The 18117-nt window shown below is 47.8% G+C and overlaps 1 protein-coding gene across 1 annotated transcript in view; it reads right to left on the bottom strand.

Annotated features, from left to right (window-relative positions):
• Positions 1-6174: 6174 nt before the first annotated feature.
• Positions 6175-18117, bottom strand: part of CUNH2orf92 (chromosome unknown C2orf92 homolog) — a 31051-nt gene continuing 19108 nt past the window's right edge. The window contains exons 3-6 of the mRNA XM_032397364.1: positions 17152-17256; positions 9461-9568; positions 8019-8169; positions 6175-6596 (exon numbers count right to left, since the gene is read on the bottom strand). Coding sequence (XP_032253255.1) covers positions 6461-6596; positions 8019-8169; positions 9461-9568; positions 17152-17256 — 500 coding nt within the window. The 3' untranslated portion in view covers positions 6175-6460. The remainder of the gene's footprint in view (positions 6597-8018; positions 8170-9460; positions 9569-17151; positions 17257-18117) is intronic.

The raw sequence follows: 18117 nt of genomic DNA, 5'->3' as shown, positions 1-18117 counted from the left end.
TTGGTCTCCTCTTCTCTCCCTCTGGTGCCCCAAAGCCTCAGGGGGCTCTCCTCCACCACTTCCTTGCCCTCTTGAACATATGGGGACGTCTTCAGTGGCTTGCCCACGCATGCAGCCTCAGGGGTGGAAGGGTGCGGCCATCCTAGACCCACTGTTGAAACCCCAAGAACGTTTCTTCTCTGGGTTCTGCCACTCTGGGGGACATGGGCTCAGCCCCCCACAACCTGCCTGAGGTTTCCTCCATGCTCCACCCCAGGCCTTCTGTCCTGGGGACCTCTCTCCAGTCTCTACTGTCCCCCAGTTCCCTAAGTCCCCCTCTCCCCCCTTCAAGAAATCTTTTTTTTTCTGAGTTCCTGCCTGGGATACTTTTCTCCTACATCAGTTTCCCCCAAACTGTTTTTGCTAGAAACCTTCCCTTTCCCCACAGGCATCATGAAACTCAGGATGCAGAAAAAAAAAAAAAAACCTGTTTCCACACTGGATAACCCTTTCTGGAGGGAGAGGAGAGGGCGCCAGCAGAGCGAAGAGAGCAGAAATCATAGCGCCAGAATCACATCATGTACAGGCGTCGGAGTAGCTTTTACTGAGCACTTTACTACATGCCAGACAACAATGTAGGCAGTTGACAATTTAATCCATATATAACCCGCTTAATTCATTTTCCAGATAAGAAAGAGAAGCCCAGAGAGGTTGAATAACAGATACCAAATGGCCAGGCGGGACTGAAGCCCAGGCAGTCTGGCAAAAGAGCCCACCTGCTGGTGGACACAGGAGAAGGGAAAGACCTGGAAGGTGAGCAGGCTGCATGGGGGGGGCCTGAGGGCGGCCTCCAATCTCTGGGGACATCAGGCCTGAGAAGGGAACTCCTGGCCTCCTGTGAGGCACTGGTTCAGCGGCCCTCCAGCCCCCTTGCGGTCCCAGAGGTTGCTTTCTGAATCTACAGAGGCCAGGCCGGTGCTCAGAGGCAGACAGTTTGAGATTGGCTTGCAGATAAGGCCGTGTGTTTTGCCAAAGTGGAAGGAGGTACATGGGTCTTTTGAACATTCAGAGGAAAGAGCAAACAGATGACGGATGGAAACGTGGGCTGGGAGAATTGCAGTGCATTTGTCCCGGCTGGGTCCACACAGGCAAAGAGCCTTGGAAGAAATTGGTGGCTTGCTGTCACGCCTCCAGGCCTTTTCCCACGCAGTGTCCCAGCCTGAACTCGCTTCCCCCACCTCCTCAACTGCCTGACTCCGACTCCTCCTCCAGGTCAATGATGAAAGGTGGCTTCCTGCAGGAAGCCTTCCAATCCTCAAACAGAGCAGGGCCCTGTGTCAGTTTCACCTGACTTTCGAGCAGGCCACACTCGGCACCAGACCGCTGCTGGGGAAACCTCTGGCATTTGGATAGGGTTCAAGGTGGGGGCGGGGGGGAAGGTTCCAGCCTTCCAGAGAGGGATCACACCTCAGCACAATGATCCCCAAAGGGAGGACATACACACACCCCAGGTCCCTCCTAAATTTCCTCCCACCTGGGGAATCACCTGGCTGACCAGACCATGGTGACTTTAATCTCCTTGCTCTTTCTGGTTCTGCTGCTTATACCTCAGGGGCCTTGAGCAAGCTACCTGGGCTCTCTGTGCCTTTTCTCATGTAGGATACGGGGATGATAATGGGACCTACCTCATAGGGCTATTGTGAAAATTAAAGCAGGCCTCAAAGCAAATGCATCATTATTGCCATCATCACCACTGACTACCGAGTTTCCCAATATCTAGAGTGTGCTGGGGATGGCGTGCATGCCCAAGGGCAGCAACGGGGTTCCCTTGCACCCTCCAGAGGCAGCTCTTGAGTACTATATCCTACCAAGCACCACTCAGGATCCTAAAGGTGGAAAGTGACACCCCTTAAAAATAAGTAATCCAGCATAGTTTAAGTCAAAAGAAAATTGATTTGCCACTCCAGCCATATGCGGTGCCCTTCCCTGGGGGCCATCAACTGGCTGGCTCCTTCTTAAACATTCAAACCACAATGACAGTGTTAACATCTTCAGATAGTCCTTTTGGGCTCCCTATTTATTTAACACTGAGCACCTGCTCTAGGTCACTACAGATCTGCTGCAAACAACACCAATGAAAATCCCTTCCCTTGTGGAAGTGACATTCAACGGGGGGAGACAGAGAAGTAACAAATAAGTATTCTATCGAGGATAGCAGGTGGTTTCAAGGGCTAAGGAGTAAAATAAATCAGGAGAGGGTAGAAGAGGTATGTGGGTGTGTGATTTTTAATAGACAGGTCAGGAGAGGCCTCGCTGAGGTGCTAACCTGTGAATTAAGACTTGAGGGAGGTGAAGGAGGGAGCCATGGAGAGATCAGGGGAAAAGCATTCTGGGGAGAGGGAACAGCAAGTGAAAAGGCCCTGGGGCAGAACGGTGACCGCTGTGAAGTGGGGATTATCTTGTTCCTGGTTGTGTCGCCAGCAACTGGAGTGACACTTAGCACATAATAGTGGTCAGTAAATATAGCATGGATGGATGAAAATCCCAGGTAGAGCCTTTAGGAAAAGCTTGCTCAGGGCTCAAATGATGGTTCCAGGTTGTTACCTCCTCCACTTGAAGACTTCATTCTCAGACAACTTTTCTTTCTGTGGTCCGACATAGTGACTCAGCAGATCTTACTCAAAAAGCAAGAATCTTGAGTAAAATCTATGAGATCTTTAAAACTCTGAGAATGGGATATGATTCACTGACATATTTTATATTTGGAAAATGTTGCAAAATACATATAGAGAGAGTTACCATTTATTTAAAAAAGAAGGAGGGGGAAGAAAAAAGAACCTATCTCTCAATTTTCCCAGCAGAAACTCTAACACAGTTCATTGGCTGAGTGGATCACATGTCCATCCCCCAACCAGTCCCTGAAGCCAGTGGATGGGATGTGAGAGTGGCTTAGGACTAGGTCACATGCCTCACGCACACCACATTGAGACGGAGGAGAAGAACCCAAGGGAAGTCAGAAGCTATGGCTGGAAGGAGGGAGAAAGGATGCTGGGCAGGCAAAGAGCCAAAGTGTTGCAGAATAATCATAATAGCTAAGATTTATTTATTCCTTTATATTGAACGCTACTGTATGTTGGCCCCAGCAAAGGTGCAATGCTCACAACAACCCCACAAGGTAGGTTAGCCCCCATTTTACAGATAGAGAAATTGAGGCCAAGAAGAAACTGAGGCTTGAGATTTCACAGTTAGTGAGAGGCAGAGGCTGGGAGCCCAGAGCCTCCACAGGGCTCCATCCTGAAACCCCCTGTGCTGTTTGGTGTCTGCCCCTCACCCAGCCAGGGTCAGGTTGGCTAGACCAACCACTGAGCTGAAGGTGGAAGCCCCCAGCATGAGAGCAGACTAAGAACGCGGGGAGACATCTCCTGGATAGAGGAAGAGGTAAACGCAAGGGGAGGCTCACAGTGGGCCCATAGGCAATGGGGAGACCACTGGCAGAGGCTAGAGGTCATTGACCCTAACTTGTTCTTCAAATGGAAGCCTGAGGTAGGGGTGGGAGGCCAACAGGAGGATGGGCTGCCTCTCAGTTCTAGGGTTCCAAGAGGTTGGGATGAGGATGGGATGAGGGTGGGGGTGCAACCTATCAGTAGCTCAAGGAAGAGTCTGGTATTTATGGTGTGCCTGCTGTATACCTAAGCCCTGACAGCCTCATGTCCTCCCAAGCTTCCAAGGGGATACCAGCAACCCACTGACAGGAAGGCTTTCTACCTACTCTCCATGGTGTCCCCAGCCCAGCACAGTGCCTGGCATACAGCAGGTGCTTAATAAATGGTTCTTGCTGAATGAACCCTGGGAAGGAGGTAAATGCTTACCCCTATGGCAAAAATAAGGACACTGAGCCTCAGAGATGGTCAAGGCAGGACTGGTACTGGAGTCCAGCTGAGCCCAGCATCCCAGGGGACCATTCGTGGGATATGCCCTCCCTCATTTCCTCCCTCCCTGCTCAGTAGCAACACTGTTGGGGGCTTGGGAAGATGATGCCTAGGCCAGCACAAGACGGGCCCAGGGCTCCCAGAGCTCCAGGACTCCTTGCCCACATGAGACCGCCAGCTACCTTTGGGTATATGAGCTCCCTCTCCCTCAGACAGTGCTATCAGTTGCCCCCCAGGAAAGCCCACAAAACCTGCCATGAGCAGGTACCTCTCACAGTCTGTCTTTGGAAGGGTCCCTTCCTACAGCCATTGATCCAACTCTAGGTTCTCAGAGCTTAGAAGGATTTGGTTCAAAGAGAGAACATATTTTGGGGGGGGGGGGGTTGTTTTTTAAAAAGAGGACAGAGGATCCCACTTCTCAAGGGAAGACCCTTGAAATTGGAGTGGAATGTATGCTAGAGGGTCCACGTAGTTTGCCCAGACTGAAACCAGTAGGGCTTGTCAGGGGTATTAACCTGGACTTAAAGAGTCACAGTGACTCCCTGGTGCTGGTCCATCCTCCAGGTCAAGGCTTGGACCATCCCTAGTAGGACTCAAACAAGAAGAAAGTGGGCTGATTATTCACTGGGGAGAGAGGGGTGCAGAGGAATGTCTCACTCAGACCCAGCCTGGCCTTGACCTGTCCCCCAATTCCCCATGGCTTAAAGCTTTGAGGGCTTCCCCACTTTGGGAGAGCAGACAAGGAAAACCACATGGCCGGGAAAACCAGAGAGGGTGCCCTTGATGTAAGCCACCCACCAGACCTGGTTTTCCAGAACCACTTCTATCCCTGGGGGGAATGCTTCACTCACTCCACCTCCCAAAAAAAGGAGACCAGAAGTCCTTCCCACTCATTCCTCCTCAGCAGGTCCCAAGGGTGACAGGGGCCGGGCTACTCAAAGGTTACAGCACAGACCCTGGGTCTGGATTAGAATCCAGGCTGCCCCCTTAACTTGGGGCCTCTATCAGGTGATCTTAGGTGTCTGAGCCTTCCTTTTCTCGAAATAAAATGACGATAATCATGCCTAAAGGGGGACGACTGGGTGGCTCAGTCATTAAGCGTCTGCCTTCAGCTCAGGTCATGATCCCAGGGTCCTGGGATCGAGTCCTGAATCAGGCTCCTTGCTCAGTGGGGAGCCTGCTTCTCCCTCTCCCTCTGCTGCTCCCCCTGCTTGTGCTCTCTCTCTCTCTCTCTGACAAATAAATAAATAAAAATCTTTTTTTTAAAAAATCATGCCTAAAGGAATTTACAGGCACAATAGGTTCTCAGTAAGTGCAGCTTATTAAGGTGGAGGAGGGTCCTAGGCTGAAGGTGACCCAGGAGACTTGGACCCAGGAAAGGAGCGCCGAGGCCAGCAGCGAGGAGGAGGCGGGGTCCTCTCCAGCCCAAGGGAAGATTAGCCTGGGCCTGCACCTGCAGAGACTCTAAGCGGCTGAGCAAGAGCCCGCGGTGCCCGGCCAGCAGCAGCCCGGGGGACCTTCTCCTTCCGCGCGGGTGAACAGCCGATGCGCCTCCGGCTTTTAGTCCACACCGGCCTCCGACACGCCCGGGGTTCTCCGTCGGGCACTGGTTGCCCTTGGTCTGCGGGTCCCTCCGGGCGTGATGTGCCCCCGCCCTCCTGAGGCCACCTGCCTCCCTAGATCCCACTTCACTCCCTAGCGAACCCACCCACCCCCAGACGCCTTCCAGCCGGGCCCCGCGCGCGTCCTCGGCCGCCTGGACAGGGACCCTCTGCCGAGGCCACAGCCCTCCCCGACCGCCGCCGCTGTCGCTGTCGCCCGACCTCGGGCCTCGCTCGCGTCCTCGCCCTGCCGTCGCGACCGCCGCCCCCACCGCGGCCCCCGCCGGGACGGCAGAGGGTGTGCAGCCGCAGAGGGTGGGAGCTGGGGCGCGCGGACCCAGGGGCGGCTGCAGCCTCCAGGGGCCCCTGCGCCAGCCCCGGGTGCAACCTCTGTGTCCCCGTCCCAGGACAGCGGGCGTCCCCAGACACCACCTTCCAGCGCAGGGACAGGGCTGCCGGGCGTCCCCCACCGCTCCCCCCTCTGGACCCCTGCAGATGGGAGCTCAGAGACCTAAGAACACCACCAAAGAGCTTCAGCCCGCTGTCTGCCCTCTCCTCAGAAACCTGCGAGGACCAGGCCTGCTTCCAATACTTTTGGTGGCCTCATGTGTGAGATTGTCTACATATTAGGTGTTCAATTAATACCTGCTCCCTGAATGGCTGAATCAGAGAACCGATGCTTTAATAAATAAATAAATCGGTAGTTGGTCGGGTTTGTCTTTGGGCAAATGTGTGTGTCTCCTGCACTAGCCATTAGAACCATACCACACTATAAGCATCCTGTGGTACAGCATTTGTGTCTTGGTCCATTCGAGATTGACAGGAGAAGGTCAACATTTTGTAGAGCACACCTCACAGCCAGAAATCCAAATGCCTCTCCGCGGTGTCCCAGTGGAGAACTGCCCGGCCTCACAGCTTCCAGTCCTGGTTTGGCTGGCCCCACCAGCTGGCTTAGACACGGGACTTGCTCTTCAACAACTGTTTCTGTTTATCGCTGTGTGTTCTGGGGTTCTTTTCTTGAAACTTTTGCCACCAAGTCTTCCCATTCAGAATAAAAATATTATATGTCATGTTCGCTGGAGGATGTCTAAAATAAAATACAACAAAACCATATTGCACAATGCTGTGTATAGGAATTCCTACCGTCTACTCATTGGGGAGGGACAGAGGCTGATGTTTCTGAGGGGTGAGCATTCTACTGCCCATCAGGAAGGTTGGTCATGTGTGAAACTCATTTTGCCTCTGGGCACCAGAGAGCCTCTGGGAAACTCCTTTCCCCCCACTTTCTGATGACACAGGCTCTCCACAGCTTCGATTCGCCTCTATGGGATGGAGCCACGGTCTTGACCACTTCTTCTGACACCTCTAAGAGGCACAGAAGGGAAATGACAAATCCAATGGATAAGCCCCAGTCAGAACTGTGAAGTGGGTCAAGCTTATTTCCAGAAGCTCTTTAAATCTTCCCTTTCTAACTTCTGCCACATTCCAGGCTCCCCTTTCACTTCAGGGGACCCAGTCCTGTCTCAGAGGAGGAAGCTGGGTGTGAGGCAGTGGTGGCTGGCCTGAATGGGTTACCAGTCTCAGGAGTCTTCGTGTTTTAAAGAACTCCTTTAGGGAAAGCAATGTCACTCTTGTGGGCAAACTTAAGTACTGTAGCCTCCGAGTTGGGGGGGGAGGGACACTTCACCCCCCATGGCACACCACAGCCCCCTTTCTCTGTGGACGAGCTGAGTTAGGCAAGACCCGAGGGACCTTGGGAAGCTGCTTTTCCCTGTGATTAAGAAGTGTGTCTCAAGGGAGGCAGATGGAGGCACATAATTTCGAGATGCAGTTATTGCAAATGCATAGTCTTGTAAGCCGTTTACTTTCTAGTGCCTTTCCTGATTACAGCCACTGTGTCAGAGCCCTCTCATCGGGGGGAGAGCAGACATATTTAGCAAGTGGTACAGACAGCCCCTGACTAGTCAACGTGGCCACTGTCAGAGCACAGCCCTGGAGGGCCACTCCTGGGCCAGGCATGAACCCTTCATTTGCAGGACTCTGGGGAAGACTGGAAAGTCTGTGGGAGGTCCTGGGAAGGTGCTGTTTACCAACCAGTAGAGGGATCTTTCAATATTCTAACAATCAGGGCTACTGACCCAGGGTGAACAAGCCAAACATCAGCCCTGTGCTCATCTCCTCCACGGCCTCATCCCTCCCTGCCCTCATCTTCCTATTTTCCAATCTTTCAGCCTGAGGCCGTACCATCTCCTCTTTTAAGTGACCCTCAGTGTGAAAACAGGTGTGGCCGAACCTAAGGGATTCTTTAGAGGCAAGCACGGTCCAAGCCAGGAAATCCATACCTAACTGTGCATCACCACCAAGGCAGGGCTTAAAGACTCCTAGCCTGGGCCATCCGTACTCTATGAATATACAACCTAACTCCAGGATTGGCAGGAAGCTCTGGGGCAACATTGGCACAAATACCCACGAGTCCTTCGAAGGAAGGCGGGAGGTAAGAGCCACTCACGATAGTTGTTTCCTCCTGATGCATGTGGTCAAGGCCAGCAGCAACAACACTGTGACCACAAGGATTCCCGCCACTGAGGCGGCGGCAATGATGATGTTCCTCTGGAGGAACCGCAGAAGCTGCGCACACAGTACGTTCTTATTTTGAACATCTAAATGAAAAGACACATGGCAAAGTAAACAGAAAGAGACAGCCCCATACAGATCTGCAGGGACAACCAGAACTGAAGACTGTAGCGACTTAGCTGCTGGCTCCAGAAGTCCTCTTGGGGACAAAACAGGCTTTGTTTAGGAAAATACACTCGTAAGCTGTTTGGCGGTGACATGGGATGCTGTTTGGTGGTGGAGGTAAGAAGCTGAGGGTATGAGCCAGCAAGCAGCAAAGCAACCAAGAAGTAGAGACAACAAGGCACAGTTTGCAGGAGGAGAAGAATAGGGGAGAGGTCAGATGGAAAGAGGAGTCAGGGGCCACAGAGGCAGTGGAAAGTTCTGCAATGGCTACTAAAAACAATGGAGTCAAATATTCAGTTTGAAGCTGGCCCCCATCACCCCACCCTCCCAGCTTCGGGAAGTTCTGCCACATATATATAATCTGCCTCAAGTCCGTAAGTTTGGGGGAATTTCACGCACAAGGGTAAACATGCCACCAGATGATCTTGAGCTCTTACAGCCTATAGGGACTTGCAGAAATCTTGAGGGTGGATTCGGAATGCCACCGAATGTGGGCTTTAGAGCACAAGGCAATCTTAGCTGGAGACCCCAGCTGATATCAGGGACTCCTAGGGCTTCTGTCACTCCATTTGTAATGTGACAAAAGCAGGAATCAAGGACATGGGGCACAGACGTTCCATAACAGGAACTGGATGGTTTGGTGTGGAGAACCACTGAGGGGGCGCCTAGCAATGCAGGCAGGGGGATGCTGGCCAAGGGCCATCTTGGGTTATGGGGAGAAAATTAGAAATGTCCAACTTGCCACTTCGATCTAAGCTACAGCAAGAGGCCGCAGCACCAAGCAACTCTAAGGGCCCTGTTGGAAAAAGTCAGCACATTGCCATGATGGGCAAGTTTCTACCCATTCTGAATGGGCCCAGGCTCAGGTCATCCAAGGTTGAAGATCCGGGACTAGTTAATATTTGGATTTACTCCCTCCTACTTGTTAGAAAGTCTCAGTGTGCAGTAATGGCAGAGGCTCAGAAGATGATGCCTATGTTAGGAATGACCCTGGTTGGGTAGAAATGACTAAAAGTAGCATCTTTTCGAAAGGGTGGTCAAATTCCCAGAATTAGTTTAATTCATCATTTTACTGGCAGATTGTATGCTTTTGTGGGTAAATTAAAGGCATGCTGACATCTCCTTTGTAAAAGTACCATGAAAGGCACAGATGCACTCTGAAGTTATCTATACTTAAGTGTCTTATTTAGCTTACACTATATAGCTTATTACCTGTCCTAACTGCTTCTTCAAGTGTTTCTTTATCTATAGCAGAAAATGGCTCATTTATATTCCTGTTGGAGAGAGAGGATTCTTTATCCCTCTTCTCTGAATTGTGACCTACAGAAGACAAAAGACAAAATGAGTTCATCTAAAAACAACCATTGGTCTGTGATTAGTTCTATTTTTTTTTTAAGATTTTATTTTTAGGGGCGCCTGGGTGGCTCAGTCGTTAAGCATCTGCCTTCGGCTCAGGTCATGATCCCAGAGTCCTGGGATCGAGTCCCACATCGGGCTCCCTGCTCAGCGGGAAGCCTGCTTCTCCCTCTCCCACTTGTGTTCCCTGCTTGTGTTCCCTCTCTTGCTGTGTCTCTCTCTGTCAAATAAATAAATAAAATCTTAAAAAAAAAAAAAGATTTTATTTTTAAGTAATCTCTACACTTACCGTGGGGCTCAAACTTACAACCCCGAGATCAAGAGTCACCTGCTCTAATGACAGAGCCAGCCAGGCGCCCCTGATAAGTTCTATTTTCATGATAAAAGTAACTTCCCCCAGGGGCGCCTGAATGGCTCAGTCAGTTAAACATCCAACTCTCGATTTCGATTTCCCCTCGGGTCATGATCTCGGGGCCATGCGATCGAGCCCTGAGGTGGGCTCCACACTCAGCGGAGTCTGCTTGTCCCTCTCCCTCTGCTCCTCCCCTGCTCACGCTCTCTCTCTCTCAAATAAATAAATAAATAAAATCTTAAAAAAAAATAACTTCCTCTAGAATCAAAGTGAGGAGTTAGGGAGGATTTTGGAGAAAAGTCCAAACGTACATCAATGTTTTGTTATTATTTTTTTAATCTAACAAATTCCTGGGTGACCCACCCATAGATTGAGACGGTGGTTTTCACACGTGAGTGTGCATCCAAATCACCAGGAGGCCTTAAAAGACAGACCGCTGGGCCCCACCCAAGAGTTTCTGATTCAGTAGGTCTGAGGAGGCTTGAGAATGTGTATTTCTCACAGACTACCCCCCCCCCCCCCCGCCAAATGAGCTGGTCAGGGACCACCTTAGAGGACCTCAAGAGAATCTTTCAGTCAGTTGTTGAGCCTCTCTGACCCCAGTCTCCACAAGCGTAAGATAGAAATAATAAGACCTACCTCACAGATAGCATAATATTCATGGAAACAATTTATAAATCACAAAGTACTATAAAAATTTTTCTTAAATTGCAAGGGCAAGACAGAGTGAACTACACTGACATATGCATTTATTGGGAGAGGGGCTATAGAATGGCCTAATAGAAACAGGCAGGGTTGAAAATCAGAAATATTAGCATCCTAACTCTTCCACTGGCTATCTTTGACTCGTTTGTATATGAGACCTTGTCAAAGGGCCTGAGTGAGTTTAGCGTGAAGAAGACTGGGAAGCCAGGAGATCTTTGTCCAACACAAGAATGGCCCTGGAAAGGGGCTGGGAGATGTTCTGAGAAGTTCCAGGAGCAAACCAGAACCAATGGGTAGGAGATCCAGCGAGATGTGTGGACTAAGAGGTTAGCAGTTAGAAAGTAAGGCTATTAAAAAGGGAATGAGGAGGGCGCCTGGGTGGCTCAGTCATTAAGCGTCTGCCTTCGGCTCAGGTCATGATCCCAGGGTCCTGGGATCGAGCCCCGAGTCGGGCTCCCTGCTCAGCGGGAAGCCTGCTTCTCCCTCTCCCACTCCCCCTGCTTGTGTTCCCTCTCTCACTATGTCTCTCTGTCAAATAAATAAATAAAATCTTTAAAAAATAAATAAATAAAAAGGGAATGAGGAAGAGTGAGAAGTAATGAACCCTGTGTCCCTAGAACACTTCAAGGCTGGACCCCCCAGGCCCAGATGCCTTTGAGCTGAGCGGCAGCTTTGGCGTGAGTTTGGTGAATCTGCCTTGGCCTAGTTCTCAAAGAGGTGGGAATGAGACAATGTGGTTAACACAGCTATGGTATGAAACAACAGCCTCTTGAGGTCTTAATTATTTCTGAGGAAGGAGAAAAATGTGTTCCTTATTCAATTTGACTTAGAAAAGAGAGAAAACTTCCAACTTAACATGAGTCATAATTACCTGACTTCAGAAACGCCAGCTTGTCAAATCAGTCAAGAGATTAACAACCACAGATACACAGAAAACTCTGGACAGTGCAGAGTTAGTCCACTAAGGGGTTACATTGGCCTTGCTCTTTCATAGAGGTGTGGAAAAGATAGACTCATCACTTGAACACAAATTTTTATCCTCCTTGTCTCTGTACCACAAACACAAAACCAGAATTAGAAGCCACTGTCTACATTTACCATCAATATGGGTTGTGATTTTGATCATTTGTTGGATTTTTTTTTGGCGAGACAAAATAAGCACAGTTACCGAGTTTTGCCAAATATAGTCAGTTTCCAAACCTCGTTTCAACTACAGAAAACCATTAACTATGAGAGAAGCAGTTACAGGAGCAAGGACAACAAGCTAAGCCCCACATCCATGAGGCAGACTCAATTCAAGTGCCAATCAGTCACATCCTGGGCCTGGTAAAAATGTGTCAAATGAGCCCAGAACCAAGAAATTTTGGCTTTGTGTTCAAGGAAAAGTCGAAGTTTTATGTCATCATTTCTCTCTCTCTCTTTTTCCTCTTAGGAGACTAGCACTGAAATAAGACTTTGATTGCTTCTACTCAGAGCACCCTACTGCGGCCGTATTAACTAAGACCCAGGTTCCCCTCAGCGGAGCTAAATCAATAATAGCTGGAGCTCACTGCACACCTGTGCACACTTTAACAAGACACATCACTTCTCAAAAAAAAAAAAATCATTTCCTCAGCCCTCTTCCTACACAACCCTTTTTACCATTAATTTTGGGGGGGAATGGTCATGGCTGCTAATGAAGATTTGTGGATTTCCTAGTGCAGCACAATAGCTTCAGAGCAGCTCCTGGCCTCTGAAGAGGGGCCTGGTCAGCCTCCTTTTCTTGTGTAGTGTGACCTCTACTACTGTCTGCAGGGAGGTCTCTTCTTAATTCACTCTCTCTACTCAAAAAACCTTAGTTAGCAGACCTGCCTCTCTTTTGTCCTCTCAAAGCTCCATGCAAATACAACCTGAAGCACATTTTTTTTTTAAGATTTTATTTATTTATTTGAGAGAGAGAATGAGAGAGAGAGAGCACGAGAGAGGGGGAGGGTCAGAGGGAGAAGCAGACTCCCCACTGAGCAGAGAGCCCGACGTGGAAGTCGATCCTGGGACTCCAGGATCATGACCTGAGCCAAAGGCAGTCGCTTAACCAACTGAGCCACCCAGGTGCCCCTGAAGCACTTTTTAAGCACCTTCCATTTTAGCATATTTATAGCTAATAATTACAGATGACACCGACTTTCCTATTAGCAGTGAGCTCTTGGAGGATACAAGTGCCTTGTTCAGCTCTCTACTCCTGGCACAGCACCTCTCACCGAGTAGGAGATCAATAGCTAGGTCTTGAGTGAGAGAAGGAAACTTGAAGACTCTTGACTGCAACCTCATGAGAAACTCTGAGCCAGAACCACCCAGCTAAGACTGATTCATTGGCCAAGGCTGCAGTCCTTTGAAGGCTGAGTGGCACCAGAGGGTCTGCTTCCAAAATGACTCACTCATACAGCTGTTGGCAGAAGGCCTCATCTCCCCACTGGCTGGAGGCAGGAGGGCCCGGTTGCTCACCACAAGGGCCTTTCCTTAAGTCAGTGGACACTGCTGGAATGTCGTCACAACATGGCAACTGACTTTCCCCAGAGTGAGCAATTCAAGAGATAGCTGGGCAGAAACCACAATGTCTTTGATGACCTAATCTATGAAGTAGCACACCATCACTTCTGTCACGTTCTATTCATTCGAAGCAAGTCACTCAGTCCAGCCCACACTCAAGGGGAGGGGTATCAAAGAATTTGTGGACCTATTTTAAAACCACAGTAGAAATGAAATTCCAAGGAAGAGAGCTGAAGAAAGGAAATATTTGCTTATGTCCATATAAACATAAGGATTTGAATCAGCTACCTCAGGTTTTGTGGATGGAGAGAAGTAACACCATTACAAAGGGATCTACACTCTACCGGAAGCCTGGAATTGGGTATGTGACCCAGATGCCTGAATGATTGAACCACGTGTTGAGGTTGAACCATATGAAATTAGAGCTACTTGACCAGTTTTTAAAAATATTTATTTATTTATTTTAGAGAGAGAGAGCAGGGGGGAGGGGCAGAGGGAGAGGGAGAGAGAATCTCAAGCACACTCCCTGCTGAGTGCAGAGCCTGATGCAGGGCTCAATCCCATGACCCTGAGGTCATGACCTGAGCTGAAATTAAGGGTTGGACACTTAACTGACTGAGCCACCCAGGCGCCCCTTAACCACTTATGACCTACAAAAAAACAGTAAGTTCAAATGATTCAACCTGACATTATAGTTCCAAGGGAAGTTTTCTAATCTTCTAATTGTGAGACTCCTAGAAACTCAACATCATGGATTATCAAGATGAGTGTAATGATCAATATGTAATGTGATGCTTTGTGTAATAAAAAAAAAAAAAAGGAGTGGCCTCCAAACCTAGTTTAAATTGGCCACTGTACACCTTGGGGGTCTGGGGAGGTAGAGGAAAATAAACCCATTTTATACTCCGAGCACTGAGTCAAGCTCCTATAAGGGAGAAAAATCACACACTGAAAAAGCCAAAAGTAAACTTGAAGAAATGGAAAGACATCCCCATTTCCAGCACAGAATGATTTACCATCAGTTTTCCCAAAGTGAATATTGTGTTATAAATTTAATGTGATGCTAATAAAAATATCGACAGGCTTCTAATGAAGTTACACAAGTTGATACACGTGCAAAAACAAACATGCAAAAATAGCCAGGAAAACACTGAACAAACAAAAACTGCAAAGAAGGGGGGCCTAGTCTCATAAGGCACTGAAACATACTATTTCAGCCTCTGTAATTAAAACAGTGTGGTACTGGGCGCCTGGGTGGCTCAGTTGGTTAAGCGACTGCCTTCGGCTCAGGTCATGATCCTGGAGTCCCGGGATCGAGTCCCACATCAGGCTCCCTGCTCAGCAGGGAGTCTGCTTCTCCCTCTGACCCTCCTCCCTCTCATGCTCTCTGTCTCTCATTCTCTCTCTCGCAAATAAATAAAATCTTAAAAAAAATTAAAAAAAACAAAAAACAAAACAGTGTGGTACTGTTGTATACAGAAACCAGTAGGCCAGTGGTTAGGATAGAAAGCCCAGGAAGAGGGGTGCCTGGTGGCTCAGTCATTAAGCATCTGCCTTCGGTTCAGGTCATGATCCTAGGGTCCTGGGATCGAGCCCCGCATCAGGCTCCCTGCTCTGCAGGAAGTCTGCTTCTCCCTCTCCCACTCCCCGTGCTTGTGTTCCCTCTCTCACTGTGTCTCTCTCTGTCAAATAAATAAATAAAATCTTAAAAAAAAAAAAAAAAAAAAAAGCCCAGGAAGAGACCCAGGACATATGGGAATTTAGTATAAGATAAAGGAGGTATCTCAGATCATTGGAGCATAGATGGACTTTTTAATAAATGGTGTAGCATTTCAGAGAAAAATGGCATGACCTGGACTATGCTGATGAAATCATTCGAACCCGTCTGTGGTTCTCAGTATAAAATCATCCTTTCACGTCTCCTGGTGTAGACCTCGGTATCAAAGAGATGCTCAACTACATTGAATTTATGATTATCATGAAATTCACAGAAGGAAATGTATAGGACAAATTCAGGAATATTAGAGGTATTCATCTTAAAGAGAATTCTGTGGTAAATTAATCTCCAAAAACCATCTAGGTCAATGGTTCCAAATATAACCTGTAGGCAAATCACTTGGAAAATAGGCATAATTGTGTGGAACCCTGGACTCCACTTTTAGAAACTCTTGGTGGGTTCCAGAAATAAGGGTTTATAATCTCTTCCCATTTCTCATCCTCTACTCCATGGTTGATGCATGGTCAGGGTTGGGAACCACCCTTACTCCCAGAAAAGCCCACATATTTGCCAGCTTGGACAGTGACATAATTAGCCTATTTTCCCTTTTAAATCTTTCTATCTGCCTAGGGAAGAAATGCTTCATGGGATGCTAGTTCCTCAACCTGTCTTCAGAGCCAATCTGCCCCCACCATAATTGGGTCTGTGAGATGAGCCTTTGCTCATCAGCTAAAGGGAAGCACCTTCCCACACTCCTCGTGGTGGGGAGGGAGAGAACTCCTCTGGGGTATCACTTCAAGAATGTGCTCTGCCCCTCACCAGTCCCCGTCCCCAGGGGGAGAAAGGGACTTCACAGGTAAGTTTGGGAAGAGGATTCAGGTACCTATGGCCAGCTCCTCTCTCTCTCTCTCTCTCACATCCATTTGCCTCCAGAGAGCAGACATTCTGAACTGCTCCTCTATGCTGTGAATTTTACAGAAGCAAACTCTCTCATGGTGGGGGTTTGGGGAAACCACAGGTACCCTAAACCTCACCAGTGATTAGCACTCTTCCTAATTCGAAGTGAAGCACCCACATTATCCAGCCAAGTTTTCTAGAGAAGATAGTCTGAGCTCCACCCGCCGGATCCTTAGCTCAGTCTCACATTTGGCTCTAAACTCAGGCACAAGGAAGATAAGGTATTACTTATTGGCCCCCAACTCCAATTATATCCATTTGCATTTACCATTAATAGAAATTCTGTCCATGCTGCCAAGGAGAAACCTTGGTGCAGTAGAATACCCAGGAACACTGGTTCCTTTGATGAAAACAATGGGGGAAAAAATGAAAGAGAAAAATTTGTATCAGTACACACTTCTGAGTACTTTGGGTCCATATTTTGTTTTAAGTGTTACAATGTTAATACAGAATTCAACTTGTATTGGGGATGTATATTTGAAAGTTTACATGTCAATGTAGAGCGAGGCACCAGCTAGCTGCTGACTACAGAGAGACTGGAGCCCAGGCAGATGCTGTGGGAAACCAACCTCGGGAACTGAAATTCACATCTGTATGCAAAATTCCAACACAGTGCCCATTACTCGGTTGCTCAGGGCACTTTCCTGTACTGCTGGAAGTTTCTGATGCACAATTCTATCCTTACAACCTATGATCAAACAACTGTCTTAATTCTCAAACTGCTACTTAAAAAAAATAATCTGAAGCTGCTTTTGGGAAGTATCAGAAAGTATTTTTCATTTTTGTTATTTCTACTGGTGTGCCTAGGGCAAGTGATTTTTTTGGCCTGGGTCTTATCCCATTGAATGGGTGTACTAATGACTGCACCAGCTTTCCCCAGGGGCTAAGCAAAGTATCAAACTATGCATCGGGAAGTACAGGAAGTATAAAGCGTGTGCAAGACAAAGTTATTACATTACTCAGGGTTCCTGTTGTCAGGAAAGGTAAACACCACTTGCAATTCCAGTTCCTGTCTTCTGAACAGCCTCCAGAAAGTGAGAACCTACTTGACACATGAACTCCAAGGATCTCCACCCCCCCGGCAAAATAGAGGGATAGGCACATTTTAGACCATAGATTTGAAGGTTATAGAGAGGTTTTCAGACAATTTTGTCCTTCATTTCTCAATTTGTCTTTGCCACCCAGGGAGCTGTTCTAACAAATGCTGAAATGATAGCACTGTATATATAATACAATACATGGACCCCTATAGGAATAGATGTACCTATAGTTTTAAAGACATATACTTACTTTCTGAATTCATGTCTCTCTTTGTAATTGATTTGCTTGCTGTTCTTGCTTCATCAAATGGTGTCCCATATGGAACCTTGTAAAACACTTGCTGTAGAATTTCATCTCAAATGAAGTAAAAAAAGGCATGTTAATACCAGCTGTGGGGGATTGACATTTTTCTCTGGAAGTACCTAAAACAGTCTACAAATACAGTAAATCAATGATATAAGCTCAGTGGACATAGGATATTATACTCTGAAATATCTTGCCTTGGGAAGGGAAATCCTAACTCCTACAATCATTTCTGAAAAAGTGTGATTGCACTAGATGTCTTGAGCAGTAGATATTTCCCACTGAAAGATATGCAGCTAGAAACTTTGCCCCAAATCTCATGACATTTAGTGTCATTATCTTCCTTCTTGCTCCAGTTGTCATTCTGACCCACTTTGTAGTAAGTTTTGAAATGAGGAAGTCGGATTCTTCCAAATTTTTTGTTCTTTTTTTTTTAAGATTTATTTATTTATTTTAGAGAGAGAAGAGGGTGTAAAGACAGAGGAAGAGGGAGAGAGACAGACTCTCCAGCAGACTCCCCACTGAGCACAGAGCCTGATGCAGGGCTCAATCCCACAACCCATGAAATCATGACCTGAGCTGAAACCAAGAGTGGGAGGCTTAATCGACTGAGCCCCCCAGGAGTCCCCCAAATTTGTTCTTCTGTTTCAAGATGATTTTGACTACTTTGGGTCTACTGAGATTCTATAGGAATTTCAGAATGAGTTCTTCTATTTTCCAAAAAATGCAATTAGAATTTTGATAGGGTTTGCATTGAATCTGTAGGTCACTTTGGGGATTATTGTCATCTTTACAACAGTAAGTCTTTCAATTCATTAACATAGGATATCTTTCCATTTACTTAGGTCTTCTTTCATTTCTTCCAGCAATGTTTTGTCCCTTTCTGTGTACAAGTTTTTTGCCTCCTTCACT

This window comes from Phoca vitulina, unplaced genomic scaffold, assembly GCF_004348235.1.
Source record: "Phoca vitulina isolate PV1807 unplaced genomic scaffold, GSC_HSeal_1.0 scaffold98, whole genome shotgun sequence".
Taxonomy (NCBI): Eukaryota; Metazoa; Chordata; class Mammalia; order Carnivora; family Phocidae; genus Phoca; species Phoca vitulina.
The sequence above is the reverse complement of the archived record's forward strand: the minus strand, read 5'-3'. Positions and strand labels throughout refer to the sequence as shown.